This window comes from Drosophila gunungcola, unplaced genomic scaffold (genome assembly GCF_025200985.1).
Source record: "Drosophila gunungcola strain Sukarami unplaced genomic scaffold, Dgunungcola_SK_2 000075F, whole genome shotgun sequence".
NCBI lineage: Eukaryota > Metazoa > Arthropoda > Insecta > Diptera > Drosophilidae > Drosophila > Drosophila gunungcola.
The window spans coordinates 23903-40339 of NW_026453238.1; the positions used below are offsets into that span (position 1 = coordinate 23903).

Here is a 16437-nt window from a genome sequence, read left to right on the forward strand (position 1 = left end):
ATTTCTTTTTTATGCATTGTGTAATATTAATTGGTCACAAGCCATCAAATTATAATTTGCACCACCAAAAATGTCGTTCATTTTTTGGAAAGTCTTTATACTCTCGCAGGGAGTACTATTATTATTCATAATAGTGTAAGTTTGTTAAGTTTGAAGTGGCAAATATGTTGTTTATTCATAGTTTAAGGTAAAACAGATCCTTTTTTATATCAAATGTTTAAACTTGGTAAAATCAACTGCAAATTTTAGGAAAAACAAATAATTAAAAGTACATTTTTGTGACTTTTGTCATACTTTATAAATGAATACAGGAAAAATTTAACTTTGTAATGTGGCAATATTACTCTATAAAATTAACATGGCCACAAAAAATATACAAAATATAGAGGTGACTTCAAAGTCTATAAATGTTATAAAATTAGATAGAACTAAAAAAATTCTTCGTATTATATTCATATTAAAACATTTACTTTTTCAGACTAACATTAACATTCGATTTTTAAAAACCATTTTTTTTGGGGATTTATTGTTTGAACAAAGGAATTTTTTTTATATTTTTAAGCACCAAGTGTATATTTTCGTCACCAAAAATGTATCAATACTTCCCATATTTATATGCAATTTTTATTTCATAATGTTCACGCTTCGTAAAACAGCAGCAACATTGTTGGTTGCACATTCGAGCACGTGCGCCAGATGAGAAAAGAGTTTCGGTGGAGAAGGGGGAACCCCTAACCGTATCTATATGGGTATATGTATGGGGATGGGGCAGTGACAGATCCTCAGAGAGATTTGTATGTGGGCGTGTCAGCAATATGTCAAAATTGCACTCGACAGTCGCGCATGCGTCCCCACAAAAAAGGGATATCCCATAGCCCATAGCCCGTGTGCCTCCTGCTCATCACTCATCCGCATCCTCCTGCAATCATCCAAGATCCCAATTTTTTTTGGGATTTGTCAACCACTTGAAAAGGCGAACAAAAAACTGCTGGAAAATAGTCGAATTTTTAATATACTTATATCATAATAGTTTTAGAAAACTTAAGGAATCAAGATAACCCAAAATCAAATTAATAATTCTGAAATACTTAAATTAAATATATAATTAAGTTTCAGTAATAATGCAAGTTGCATGTTTTATCTATGAATTCTTTAATTATTTTAGATATGAATCATTAAAATAAATTATTATTCATTATTTAATTTGCTTAAATCAGCTATGTAATTATTGATTTTCTCAATTAAGCTATCTTTGGTTTTTTAATTTTTAAAGTATTTTTAAGTCCCTAGTAATTTGAATATGCCCCAAATATATTCTACCCTTATAAAACGTAAACAAAGCATCAAGTGTCAGCAACAACAATAACAAAGGGAAAAAGGAGGAAATCTTTTGGGGAAAATTTCGTAGAGCGGAAAATCGAAGTCAACAACATAAACACGGTTTCACTTTCAAAGCGATTAGCCACGGATGCGCCCCGAACTTGTGCCGAAAATCTAGAAACGACAACAAACACACACAGTCGATAAGAACAACAGTTTCAGTTTGTTATGCCCGCACTGAGAAAATTTTTAATATTTAATATTAAGAAGTATAAAAAAAACATTAAAATACCAGCTGTGGGAAGAAAATTTCATTAAGCTAAAAAAGTCATTGATAGTATTGATTTATTAATGTGCATTAGGGATAACTAAATAACCCAACCCTCTTAAAACTAAATAACAATTTTATTTATTTAACTCAGAGTATATTTTTAGTTATTAATTATTAAGCAAAATAATATCTAAAGTTAATAATTTTCAATAATATAATGGCTGAAATTATCGAATTTTTTTAACAGTATTAAGTTGTATAATTTAGATATTAGACTTTTAAATTATATATTGTTTTTGTTGCTTCACTCAGTAAAATGTATTCTTTCAGAAAAACTATTCAGTAGTTTTGTAAAGTGCATTACTTGCCTTTAAGACAAAAAGTGGGCAATTCGACACCATGCGAGTGATTGAAAAGACAGGCGACAGCATACACACCTACAACAAACGAGCCAGATGTGTGTGTGTGTGTGCGTGTGTGCCTAGAGTGGACCTACCGCAGCGCCCGGCGACAATAAATATTCAAAATATTCACTTTACAGTGGCAGCGAACCGATCCCTGCCGACCATATTTCATGCCATTTCAAGTGGCCACTGGCCCCGCAGCCCCACCCTAATTTCTTCGGGCCACCCCATCCACTAGCCATTATCACCACATAATGATAGCGCTGTATATAAGTCGGATCGGTGATATTGTACGTCATATACCACTTATCAGTGTTGGGGCCCAAAAAGTGTTGAAGCGATAGTGGCAAATACTATAAAAAACCACATCGTTTTGCGGGTGAATTCGATGGATTGGCCTTGTATTGGGCTTTACGTGAAATCTTATAGAGCGTGTAATTTCTGGTGGTGCGGCAGCCCAACATTCCATCGATTGTCCACATTAGTAACTCCCTAGCTGACACATTGCGCCGATTTCTTACTAATTTCCTTTAACACGCCTTGAAGCACCTTATTCCCGAAATGAATCATTTGAGTGCAAGTGAATCATTTAGCAAAAGGTTAGACAATCATTTCCGTTTCTACTTAACTTATATACAAATATTTAACAATGTTCGATGAGTCTGTTATTTCACCTTAAAATATCAAAATTATTAAAAACTTCCAGTAAATGGCCCATATGTTAAAAAACGGTTTTAATTTTAAGTAAGATATAAGAATTTAACTTTAAATTTAAGTTCACCCACTTTATTATTCTTGCTTCACATTTATAAGGCCTTATTCTTAGCTAACACTTGCGCCTATATAAAAACATTCCGATTCTATTTATTTTTCCGAATAATAATATAACTTGTTGGGTAGTTATGAAAGAATTAGTATCGGTTACTAGATGTATTCCAATATGTATGTAGCCTTTTGAACTAGTTTTTAAACTATTGTCTTTTGGATTTCTACTATTTTAAACACCCAACAATTTATATAATATGTTTTTTAAAAGTGTCCTTAAATAATAGCTTATACATTACCTTTGGCTATCTTTAAATCCCAAGCACCAAAATCAATCAATCACACAATTATATATAGTATAATACAGTATCTATTGAAGTAATATTAGATGGAACGATCAGCAAAGCATGCGACACATAGACTTCTTATCATTAGTAACGTCACTCGTTTGACGTTTAACCTGCGCAGAGAACTCAAAACTCAATTTCACACGACAAGACACGAAGACAATGCTCAAAAAATGTGACAAGCCATCAAATGCGACAGTCATTAGTCACACGGAAATGTTGACACGATGGGAGGTTTTCGAGATTAATTGTATGGCATATTGAACTTTGGCCAGACCAACCAAAAATATACATATATAGTGTACTCTAACTAGTCCACTATATTAGACAGAAGTAGATTCCCTAAAGGGCCGCATCTTCAAAGAGCCGCGAGCGTATGTCTAAAATTTAATAACGCCATCATATATATGCCATATCTTCTGGCACAGCTCCGATGGTAGGACGAGGACCCATAAATAAGAACAAATTGGCATGCAATTCGCCTTAGAGCAGCGACCAAGTAGAACATAAATTTCTCATCACTTGCATAAAAATTTCACAAAAACAACGCCCAAGAACAAACAGATGTGTCGCCGACGGATTGGGGATTGGGGATCGTGGAATCGGGGATCGGGAATCGGGGGATATGGAAATTATATGGTATAGGGGCGGGAGGTATCCTACGGAATAGAATTCAGTGGCAGACGGCCACTGACGGGGAAACTTGTCGATAGGTCTCCAGATTGTTTAGGAACTTCCGAAAGGTAGTTTAATTAAAGGATTTCTAAGTTAAGGAATACCTTATTTGTTATATTACTTCTGGTTTGATATATATCTGTAGGTTTTATATATTTCACTTATTAAATAAGTTATTGTATATTTTTCAGTTATGAAACTATTTTCCTTTGAGTTACTCTGGTAAAGGAAATTATGGTATTCTATTGATATGAGATATTTTAGATAAAGGCATCCATTTGTTTTTATACTAATGGCATTTAGTGCATTATGGAATTGGGCTTTTTTGGTATAATTCTTGTGGTTTTATATATTTAAGCTATAGAGATCTTTTTCTGTGATCTTCTTGTGGCAATAGGCACTTTAGTTATCATACTTTTATATTTAAAGTAATGACATTTTTAATATTTTTAAATTTTTTATAATATTAACATCTGGTGAAAGGTATAAGGTTCTTGAAATTTTCAATATATAATGCAGTATGTGGTAATATTAAAAGTAGTAGTAGTAGTATTACAATCATTTCATATTATAAATAGCCAAGCTAGAATTCGATAAGATTAAGTGTTTTTTTTAAACAGATGCATGTTTATGTGAATTCTCATATTTAGATTGAGTTTTTTCAGTTGCTAAGAGTTTTACCTATATAGAAACCATTATCCAATTGAAATTGTTTGTGCAGCTATTACAAAATCAAATATTATTCGACTGAATGAATAATGAGGTATTAACACCGCACACACATGAAAATGCCAAATTATTTGCTCGGCTTTTATCTACCCCTTTAAATGATAGCACATGACAGCTATGGCCATCTCAAATGCTCCATTTGGCATTTAAATCCATTTCAAATCGATCGATGGCCTGCCAATTCTTGAATATATTTATAAGCATATATAGTACGCCTCGAAATCGATTTTCCATTGGGTGGAGATCCATTTGCCTAGTCAATCGTCGGGGGGAAAACTTATCAGAGTGTGGAAAACTCATTTTGAGGGTCGATGGACGCGCAATGATAACAAAGAAAAGTCGCTTGGAAATCAAAGAGGAGGAAAATGGAAGATACGATTTAATGGCTTCCTTTGTGGATCTTCCCCTCCCTTTCCTGTGGACCCCCATCGTCTAACACTCCTCCATCTACTTCTTCCTGAAACTTTACTCCACAAACTCTCACCAATCTCTAAATCTATAGATTCTCGGGCTATAAATTCCGTCTCGATTTTGTTCCTTTTTCTGAATCCTAAAATTTTCCTATTTTAAATATTATTTCTCATTTTTACAAAATGTTAACTACTTAGGTTGGTTTATACGGTATTTCTTCATTTCTGAAAATATTCTTAAACTAATAATGAAAAAAAAAATAGTTAAATAAAAATGTATATATCAAAGATAACAGTGTTTTTTAAATATCTCTGTTTTTTATGTCGCATCCAAATATATGTTAAATAAAGTCTTTTAAATAACTGATAAAAATAATTTTTTTCTTGGTTTTCTTGGTTGATGTTTTATTTACTTTCACCTTCAATATCAGAGTCTTCTAAAAATATTTTTTGACTTGCAACTCCTACTTTTCCTCAGCTCCTATTCTGTACTCTGTCTTCTTTTTACATACCCCCATTTCCCCATTTTCCAACGCATTTTCCAGCCTCTTTTTCTCGCGGCTCTTTCGTTGGTTTATCTCAATTAAAACAACGGCACATTTTGTTTAGAAAGAGACGGGAGAGTCCACAGAAAACGTTTGCCGAAGAGAGATGGAGATAAAGTGCTATATAGCATAAACAAAATGGTAAATGGAAAATCGTTTTTCCCCGTGGCATTTCCATTTCCCAATTGACTTCGGCCATTTTGAAATAAAATTAGTTTTTTTTTTGTTAATTTATGCTTTTGTTGTTGAGTTTTTTTTTAATTTTCCTTGTTTTTATTATTTGAAACTGTTTCAGTTTTATATATAGCGATATATGTGCTTGTATTTACATAGAATAAACGAAGTAACTAAAATGTTAATAAAAAAATGTATTTATATAATAATTACACTACAAGTTACATCAAATAATATAGTTTCTGGTTTTCTAAATTGTTGTTTTACATAAGAACTAGGCTACAAAAAAAAAAACAATATTTATTATGGTAAATTTTTGTTGTAGAAATACTTGTAATACTTGTTGCATTCATATTTGGTTTTCTGGCTGCTAATACTTGAATCCTGCACTAGCTTAAACAAATTAATTCTAAAATCAAGTAGAGATTTCTTGTTGCAAATGTAGATCTTAAGATTTAAATACACAATATGTATTAAAACTGATATTGGAACCTTTATTTCTCTATGCATTCGTTTGAATATTATAATTTTTTTATTTTTGGCTCCAAATCAAAATATTAGTCAATTTAAGGGTTTTCAACATTTAGATTTTGAGCGTATCAATTAATCTTCCTTAAATTAAAAAAATATCAAATTTCGTTGATTTTTAGAACTAGTCTTGACTGTAGATTTGTAAGCGGAGTAGCATATATTTATATATTTTTGTTGCGTACAAAAATGCTTAACAAAATGTAAGTACAAATTATTTTATTTATTATTTTATCTCAAATATTTAAAATTTAATCGAAGCTATATTTTTTTTTTTGTTTTCACCGTATTATTCTTTTTGATAAAAATTCTTGATTTTAGAACTATTTTCTGGCTTCAGATCTATTTAGCTTTGGCAGGAATATTTGTTTCTGTTTCAATGTACCGACGAATAATTCTTAATTTAGAGTATTAAATAATTTTTACAGGCAAGTTGTGGGTTATTTTAAAGAATATGTGAAATGAAACCGAAATCCCCGGATTCCCTGATGCCCAGACATTGCGTTTAGCGTGGCACCATCTCTATGTAGCTGCTAGGTCGCATCATCTGGTGATGGGCCGCCGATCCGTAAAAACTTGGATAGGTGGCACCCATTCCGTAGGCGGCGGCTGCCGCATGACGCGACACCTTCAGCTTGTCGTACGCACTGGCATATGGGCCGTGGGCGTGGCTGTGGGCGTGCCCGTGGGCGTGGCCATGGTGATAGTGGGCGGCCGCAGCAGCAGCCGCATTATGATGGTAAATGGCACCAAAATTGCTCTGTTCCTGGGCATAAGGTTGACCAATGCTCGAGTAAATATTGGCCGCAGTCATCACTTGTGTTGCTCCCGTGCCGATTGATGTTGCTGCTGTTGCTGCTGCTGCTGCTGCTGCCGCTGTTGCAGTTCCTGCTGTGGCAGTTGCCGGCGGAGATGCGGAACTGGTGGAGTGCGGGGTGAGGGGATGGGGATGGGAATGGGAATGGGGCTGATGTTGTGGCTGATAGCCATGGCTATGATAACTTCCATACTGGGTCTGATTCTGGCTCTGTTGCAGCAGCGATTGCTGCTGGTTCGCCTGATGTTGCTGGTGGAGATGTTGCTGCTGCTGGTTCGTCTGGTGTTGCTGATGTTGTTGCTGCTGCTGCTGCTGCTGCTGGAGTTGCTGCTCCATTTGGTAGCCCAGCAAATCGGGGGAGTTGCCGGAGGTGGAGCTGCTGGAGGGCGTTGCCGGCAGTTGCAGGATTGCTCCCTGTTGCTGCTGCTGTTGCTGTTGCTGCTGCTGCTGTTGCTCCACGCCCAAGTCGCTGCAACTCAGGCTGAAGTTGCCAGTTGCCGCCGTTCGCTCCTTCAGTTGCTGCTGCTGCTGCAGTTGCTGTTGTTGCTGCTGTTGCTTCATGCGAGCCTGACTTTCGTGGCTCATGGAGGACATGCTGCTGCCACCACCAGTTGTTCTAAAAATGCAAGCACATGAAATGGCAAAAGAATATTGAATATGTATTCTATTAAAAAAAATTATATCTTAACTCATAGGCAGTGGTACAAAAATTGACAACTATACAATTAAGTAATAATAATAAGAATAATAATACAAAATATGCAAACAACCTTATTATCTGTTAAACAAAAACTATGGAAACTTTTCATTCTTTCAAAGCAATAATGTAGACGCAATTAGTTAAGCAATAACGTGAAAACGAAGGCTTCAGAAAATATTATAAATAGGCCGAACATTTGGGAAAATGTTTGAAAGTTTGAAACAAAAAACTCAAAATTATTTGAAGTATTCGCTGCAATAAACAACTCTAAGCATAGTCGTAAACAAAATTGGGAATTGCAGACCGGACCGCTGATTTGTTTACACTATGCTGCGAAGTCGGGGCCAGCAGTTCGACAAATATGAAAAGCCCCCGAAAATTGTTTATGCCGCCGGCACATCTGTCAGCCGTGCCATCGGCATCATCATCAGCATCGTCAGTGGCAGTCCCATTTCCATTCCCCTTTCCATTCCAACTCAACATCTTCGGCTTCTGTTCTACATTTTCAAGTTCTTTTGTTTTTGAGTTATTGTTTCGTTATTTCATGACTTTCCATTTTTTTCCGGGGATTTCTCTGCCCGTCGACCGAATGTCTAGTTCCACTTGGACTTCGGGATTTGAAGTTTTTTTAGGGGGAATGGGTATCCCTAAAAAGTTTTGGATAGCAGCTGAAGTTTTTAAGAGTTGTCAGGCGGCGGTATCATCAAGAAAGTGGGTCAATTTTAAGACCACTGATCTGGTTTAGAAACAACTATTAAAACAAGCTTCAATAAAGAAAATGCTTTCATTTATATTGTTAAAAGTTAGGATTATTAATAACATTAACCAAAGATTGAAACTTCAGAACAAAATGTTTATTTTTTTTACCAGACTTGCTATTTATTTTTCAACAACAATATTTGTGTTGTAATCTTATTTTTCCTAACATTTGTAAAGCACCCACAAATAGTTGTGCACAATTTTGTAATAAAATCTGTATTTAATTGCGGCTGTCGAAAATATAGAAAACATTTAAACACAAGTTGTTTGATATTATTTCAAAATCATGGTCTAAATTCGTTTGACAAATTTTCTCTGACAAATTATTCAACATTAAAATTTGCACAAAAATCTAATAGGTTGGTCATTTTTAAAATATAATATGTAAGCAAACAACTTGTTTCGCAATCACAACAGAAATAGATTAGGAATTTGTCAATTAATCTTAGCTATTAAATCCTATTGGCAACATATGAAAACTACTTACACATCATTGGTGCCATCATCCCGAAAACCTTTGGCAAATGGATTGCTGGAGATCTTCAGCTGTGTCACCTGCAAGAGTTGGAAGAAAATGGATAAATATTTTTATTGGCCAGGAAAAGCATGAGAAGTATGCCGAGAAATCAAAACAAATAAATTAAATACCCATGCCCAACAAATTAGAGAAAAATGTTTACAACTGGAATTCCACTGGCAGCGGCAAGACAGGGAAAATGGAAAATGGAAAATGATTTGCAATAAATTTGAGGGCGGGTGGAAAAAGTGTTAACACCCACATTGAGCACATAAATAATTTAAATACTTTCCGAGCATGTCTACGCTGTATTTATAGCAAATGTACCCGAACCCCCGGCCCCGAAAATCCCCGTTCTTGCCACTTGCCAGAATTATGAATTATACCCGAGACAAATTCGAGAACCAGAGGCACCTCAAGTTGCCTCGGTTCGTCATCCAACTTGAAATGGTGTTCGATAAGATATGGGGATTCCGAACGGGGTCCCTCAAAGTTCGTCTTACTTTCGAAACTGATATAATATACCCCATTTCAATGGCCTTTCAATATGTTAGTGGAAGTGGAAGGTGCAAGATGTGTTTTTCCTAGGTAACGGCCTGCATTTAAGTATTTATTTATTTACCATATCACCTTGCCCACCTGATTTCCCAACTTATGTGGTGACGTTTTCGTCGAAAAGTTAGTTCCACAGAACTTTTGATAAAATGTAATGAAAGAATTCCTCTGTTTTATTTTTTCTTGCGAAGCAATTAAAGTTGTTATTTCAAATATATTTCAAATCGATGATGAATCTTTTTCCCTTAACTATGTTGCCTAAATTTCATCTTATATTATAAATTTAAAGAGTATCTCCTTGCTCGATCTTTACATTTTTGAGCAAGCATACACTTTTCATATGTATATATATATAAATATATTTGTGCTGCTGTTTTGCTTTGCAATGGATGGGGTCGCGGCACCAAGCTCCGAGCTTTGGCCGCTGTTTGTTATAAATTATGGGAAAAACATAAACAATAAGGCCGAAATGGCACAAAATGGTCGCGGCCTCTTGTTTGGTATGCCAAGGGAAAATAAGAAGGGGTTAGAATTCGAAGAAGAATTGCATTGAGCAATTATTGAGGAGGCAATTCGATAAAACTTAAAGTTTTTGTTTAGAAAAAATGGGGTTTACTAAAAAATATTACGATTTGTTAAGAGTTATAAAAATACTTTTGCCGAGGCACCAGTTAAATCATATAACATTGATATTTATATTTATATATTTAAATAAATGTTATGCAAAGCAGTTTGCATTGTCTTTAAATACCTAGCAACCAAAAATCTATTTCCAGTTATACTTAATTAATAATAATTAGAAGTTTTTGTTAAGGAATTTTTTAGACTTAGCTTATGACACATTAATGTCATTTTCTTTCTTTTCTAGTGTAAAGAATTCTTTAAATTTGACTGAACACATTTCCCCAAAAATATTATTTATTAAATAAAATAATAAAAGTAATAGTAATTAAAATTGTACAGACCCGCTGATTCTGGTAGGCAGTTACGGCCGTAAAGCTCGTCTCAGGAAAGATAAAAGTGCGGAAGTGACTGGAGTGCTCATTTTCATCCAAGGACGCATTTTTCGGCGGCAAATACACCAAATGGAATCGGGGCTGATAGCGATGCATTGAATTCAGAATGATCTGTAAATGGATTCGGAAAAAAGGAGGAAAAAAACATTAGTTGAACAATTTATGACTTTAAAAACATAGGAAAACCAAACAAACAACAGCACAAAAATAATAAACAAATAGAGTTACAATCCTTTCTAAATCTAAAAAAAAAAAAAAAAACACAAAAAAAACAAGACAGATTCAATTAAAGGTAATATGTTACATAGGGAAAGTGATTGTTTTAAGTGTTAAAGTTAATATTTCAAAATACTACAAATTTTAAATTTTAAATAAATATTGAGAAATACTTGGCTTAAACTCTGAAAATTGTAGAGCCTTGCGTTATAAGTTTTATAGACTCACATGACCATTTTCGTCCAGCTGGTTGTTTGTGAGCTTCAGCTTGTCGAAGGACACGATCTGCTTCATCCAATTGGAGCCGGCGGCAGGTGAGTCGGGATGCACATGAATCCTGGGCGGGGAAATGGGATCCGCTTTGCCAGCCACCACCCAGCAGGAGCTAAAATATTACAATAAATGTATATTTATTAAGGAGAAATAGTAACATTAAATATTTCTTTTGAAACACATTTTTTACTTAGATATGTTTCCTTTTTCGACTAATTAAATTGTTGCAATTAAAGCTTGATATTTTATTACTTTTTTTAAAAAACAAAAACAATTTCCTCACTTGTGAAAGGCGTAGCGGTACCGCTTGTCATCCATGGGCACAAAGTCCATCATGCAGATGTAGGTGGCGTGAGGATCGAGGCCGCCGATCCTCACCTGGAAGGTAGGGAACATCCGGCGACCCGTCTTCGTGATGATCATCTCGGTGCCCTGGGCATGGAACTGATCCCACAGCGCCTTTGTCTCCAAAACTACGATGGCCTGGGCGAGCGATGGATGCACTGGCTCCGATTCCTGTGATACAAACAAAATATTAGTATTTTTCGATTTGATTTGAATTAAACTTGACGAATTAAACTAGGCATAAAACTCTGTTGATATCAATATATATATATAAAAAACATGATTAGTATTTTATTAAAGGCGCACTGGTAAAACTACGAAGTAAATCCGAATATTTTGTACACAATTTTAATATTTTTTGCATTGATTTTTATTTATTGCGGCCTTAAGTCAATTTAAATATAAAAATGCATTTCAAATTTGTTACTTTACTTCGGAATTGATATCAGTATCTAAAAACTTGATTTAAATTTAAACCATTTATAACATTAATAAAATGCACTTAAATAAAATAGAAACAAAATTAATTATTTAAGAAAAACAAGGAACGATATTTTTTTAATTTATTCAATAGACAGATACCACCTTAACATTCGCATGGGTAATTCGAGATATTTGAATCCGAAAAGATTTAATACGTGAGATTTAAATTTAGTCTTTTTTTGATTCAGTTGACCCAAAACCAAGGAACTACTTTTATAAATATACAAATAAATATAAAAATCCTTCTAACTTACTCCTTTGCTGATGTTGTTGCTGTTGTTTTTCACCGCATTACTGTCCGCACTGATGTTGTCTTTTTTGTGTTGACTCTTGTATTTTTTGTTTCCCGTGGACGCACTTCCTCCTCCCGTCGACGTGGCTGCTGTGCCAGCCGATGTCGCTGTCGTCGAGGCTTCACTGTGGCCGCCGGGATAATCGGGAGGCAGGAGGGACGCGGACTGCTCCTGGCAGCTGGGATTGGAGAGCGATTGGCTTCTGCTGCTGCTGCTGTTCGCGGTGCCAGTGCTGCCCGTACTGTGCGTCTCGATGTCCGCCAACTTGGCATCGATCTGCTCCAGCGGCTTGTACGAGCTGCGATCCTTGCCAGCCGTTTGGATGCAAGCTGCAATAAGGATAATGGGTCAGCAAATGGGGTTACCAAATAAAAAGGAACTTAACTCAGAGATGTGCTTTGTAACACAAACAGAAGTCAGAGGATAAAAGTATAAACGAGAATAAAACGATTAGGTAAAAAATGGTTTCAGATAAATCAGATCTAGCCTTTTTTATTTAAAAATGATTTTTATTTTAATACATTACTTAAAATTTATTTAAGAACTATCTTAAATTTCGTTTAAGGAACGCTATACTGGCTGTTTAAAAAGCTTGTAGAGGTTAAGTCCTAGTTGCATTACATTTAAAGTAATTAAAGTTTTAAAATAAATTAACTTTCGGACAAAAAATTTAATTACCAGTAAATAATCACTTAATTTGTGTTTTAATAAGTTCAAAATGAAATGGACAAATGTTCAGAAATTTTAAATAAAATAATATAAATCAAACAAGAACTGCAAAATACATTTTTACTTATAAAAACAAAGTATCATTTTTCAAAAGAGTACAAAATATAATATGAAAACATTTGATCATAGGTTTGCTTATTTCCAAATCAGCAACTAGTATTTAAAATGTAAATCTTGCAATGGTAAAGTCGTTAAATTATTTTATTGTGGGTTACAATATTTTTTATACATTTTATAAAACACCTTTTCGCATTCATGTCTACATTCAATTTGCATGAATACTTCCTACAAATAAATAATGTTTAGATTACCTGTTTATGCTTTAAAGGCTAAATTTAAATGTATTTATATGTTAAAAGAACTTATATTATATTAAACTTCAATAAACCATTTCCTTTTTCTTAAATTACTTTAGTTTAAAAAAATAATATTACCTTAAATCAATTTGTGTCGATTATAAAATTCCCCAAGCAAATAAATAAATAAAGCGCTCAATTCAACCTACTATTCCGGATCCCTGACAAATGGGCGGAAAATATTCGCCTATAAATCAAACCATCCCGCATATATGCGTACATTTTGTATGCCAAGTGAATGGGTTTATATATAGCCGCTGGGATTTGCTAATTTCATAATTAATGTGATTTATGCGATTTAAAGTGGAAGTCAGGGAAACAAACTGGGCGACGCCACGCCGGCGCAGAGTCCTGATTAAAGATCCCTTTAATATCTCTCGCCGATCCCCGTAAAATCACACATAGTATATACAGTGGTATAGTGATATAGTGAGCCGACTTTCGACTTTCGGGCAAATGGGACAACATATCCAATTATAAAACGGCGTCAGAGCAGCGGCTGCTGATTGAGTTGCCCGCTCTAAATTTAGGATCTCACCCTTTCGGGGGATGCCTGCCGGCTTTCGAATGGTTTTTCTGCAATTAATTGTCACCGTCTCGGAGTTTCGAAGTTTCAAAATCCCCGAGTTGCGGGAATTGCCGCCAAATGACCCATGACAGGTCGCCTTCTTTTGCCTTTTTATCGCTTAATGAGACGCTATTTTTTTCGGCATTTTTCGCTGCACGAATGAATTCTAAAATCAATTAACGTTTGGCACAACAAATCGTTTTTTCTGTCACACCACAACATCAAACAACAACAACGGAGAAATGAAATGCCACTTGAAAAACGAGACTCGAGACCCGAGACCCGAGAATTAAGAATTGGGAATCTCGGATCCGGGAATTCGGAGCTAATTGCTCGGTTTTTCTGGTGTTCTGGTTTTTTGATTTTCTGGCTTCTTCTTGTTCTTGTGCCGCCGCAGCCATGGTCCGTGTATTTTGCTAATTACTGTATCGGAAACAGATTTTCTTTCAGTTTTTTTGGGTCACTTGCGGGCCAAACAAATGGTATGAAATGTATTTGGTCACAAATGTAAATTTATTGGAACTGTTTAGCATTTCTTTTGATCTGTTTTGATTTGTCAAATTTAATAGGTACCAATAAGTAATGCATTTAACGGATTTAGACTTGCAAAAGAAATTAAAAGAATTGTTTCGATTTTCAGTTTTTTAATATTAATTCGAGTGGGAAAGAAACATTACGTCAGTTGCCTAAGAAACAGAAAACAGATTAACTAAAGAAAAATTTTAGAAAAATCTAATTGCAGAAACCTATAATGAAAATAGTTAGGCACTTTCAGAGTATTTTTAAAATGAGGACGCTCATTTTTATGTAGTTATTGACAAAAATGTATGAACCTTCCCTATTATAATTATACAGCTTTTTTCATAAAGGCTGTTGATAATTTTAAGCCTCATTAAAAAACCAAATTAATTAATAATAATATTTTTAATTAATTACAAAAGCTTAAACAAAGCCAAACGTTAACTGTCTCTTATAAACACGTTATAAATTTAATTAACTTGATCATTCCAGATCAGTTATAAAAACTGATAAAAGGTAAATGGAATATGTTAAAGTTGATCTTGCTAACAATTTTGTAGCACTCAAAAACTCTTGACACTCTAAAATAAATCAAATTATATTAACTGAAACAACTACTACTACTACATTTAAACTATAAGTTGTTTACCTTCGTTGGTTCTTTAAACTAAATATTTGCGACATACTTTTCTAAGAGTAACTGATACAGAAAGTTTCTGTGGTTTCAACTTCATACATAAAATTAATAAATTGCAAAATACTTTTCCAAAGGTAAAACTGATTCACAAACTATTTGAGGTTTTAATTTTGGGTATTATCCAAAAAGATTTACATTTAGACAGGTAAACACTAGATAAACACTGAACCTTTTAATTACAAAATAGGCCAAAAATAGTTGGGGTAGAACCCTCACTTTATAGAAGTTCCTGCTCCTTGGAACACCCGATCCCCTGCAGCTGCAAAAACTCACCTTCGATCTGCTTCATGGGACTCAGGCCGCCGGTCATGTAGGGCGAGGACCAGTAGTCGTTGGCGTAGCAGTTGTAATCCGGGAGGCTGGTGTCCAGGAACTGCATCGAGGTGGTCATCATGGCACTGGCGCACTCCGTCGGACCCATCAGGTGCGTCATCGCGAACTGGATCGGCTCTATATATATGTATTTATATATATGGAGATATGTTTTGGTGGATATCTGGGGCTCACAGTAAAAAAAGGAAATCGCACTGAATTCTTGGCCCATTTATTTCGATTTGATTTGATTTGTTTTGTTTTAGCTTCACTGTTTTGATCTCGAAACGTTTTTCGCGCAGTTGTCAAATTTGATTATTGCAGCCAACACACTCTATCTCACTCACTCACTCACTGTGCACTGCAAAAAAAAAAAACAATTCTATCGCGAAGGGGTGTGAAAAATCACGGCAACCTTTCGCAGTTGTCAATCAGAATCGAGATCGAAATCGAAAAGCGAAAAGATAAATTAATTCCTATTTTCTTGGCTCGAATGTTTTTATGGCCCGATCGCGTTGACTGGCGAAAATTTCCTCCTTTTGCTTTTTTAGCTGATTGATTGACTTGAACTTCTTTTATTTGTTTTCTTTCTATTTCGCCTGGCAGAAAGCGTTGAGTTGTCTCAATTGCCACCTTCTTCCGGCCAAGTGCGAACTGATTATCCGTATATATAGTATATCGTGGGTACCGCACCGCACCAAACCGAACCGAATCGAACCGATCTGATTCCAATTCCAATTCCGATTCTTTTTCTTATTCTTATATTGGTTCTTATTATGTTTCTGATTGTGATTCTGATTCTGATCCGATCTCTGATCACGCACACATCCGTTCCGTCAAGCGTTTGTCCGCCGAATGAGAGTTCCCGTTTTCGTGGCAGCCGTACCACTCACTGCCTCTCGAGATCTTGAACATATCATCTCATCGCATCCCATACCATACCATCCCATACCATACCATCTCATATCCGTCCGCCAATCGCCGCCAGCAGCATCCAAATTTAGACTTGGTCCCCGATGCGATCGATCCACCAATGAACCAATGGCTGAGGCTGAGGCGTCTCCTCCTCTTCAGACCGGGTCGACATATGTGGCCTCTTCGAGGATCGCACAGC

The 16437-nt window shown here is 35.2% G+C and overlaps 1 protein-coding gene across 2 annotated transcripts; it reads right to left on the reverse strand.

The window, feature by feature from the left end:
• Nucleotides 1-5994: 5994 nt before the first annotated feature.
• On the reverse strand, nt 5995-16198 carry LOC128264634 (T-box protein VegT). 2 transcript variants are annotated; one of them, XM_053000226.1, is made up of 7 exons: nt 15285-16198; nt 12104-12471; nt 11305-11537; nt 10977-11133; nt 10482-10643; nt 8932-8999; nt 5995-7601 (listed from the first exon to the last, which is right to left on the reverse strand). In XM_053000226.1, the coding sequence occupies exons 1-7, from the start codon at nt 15553-15555 to the stop codon at nt 6674-6676; spliced, it is 2187 nt and encodes a 728-aa protein (XP_052856186.1). In that variant the 5' UTR covers nt 15556-16198; the 3' UTR covers nt 5995-6673. The 2 variants fall into 2 exon arrangements, with proteins under 2 accessions (XP_052856186.1, XP_052856187.1); XM_053000227.1 differs by lacking the exons at nt 10482-10643; nt 10977-11133; nt 11305-11537; nt 12104-12471; nt 15285-16198 and adding an exon at nt 9348-9672.
• Between the last annotated feature and the right edge of the window lie 239 nt (nt 16199-16437).

Excerpts from the sequence above, each read along its gene's own strand:
- LOC128264634 (XM_053000226.1), bottom strand. The coding sequence starts at position 15,555 with ATGGGCCAAGAATTCAGTGCGATTTCCTTTTTTTACTGTGAGCCCCAG. Across the intron at positions 12,472-15,284 it reads TCCCATGAAGCAGATCGAAG|CTTGCATCCAAACGGCTGGC; the intron begins GTGAGTTTTTGC and ends TCCTTATTGCAG. Across the intron at positions 11,134-11,304 it reads TACCGCTACGCCTTTCACAA|CTCCTGCTGGGTGGTGGCTG; the intron begins GTGAGGAAATTG and ends GTAATATTTTAG.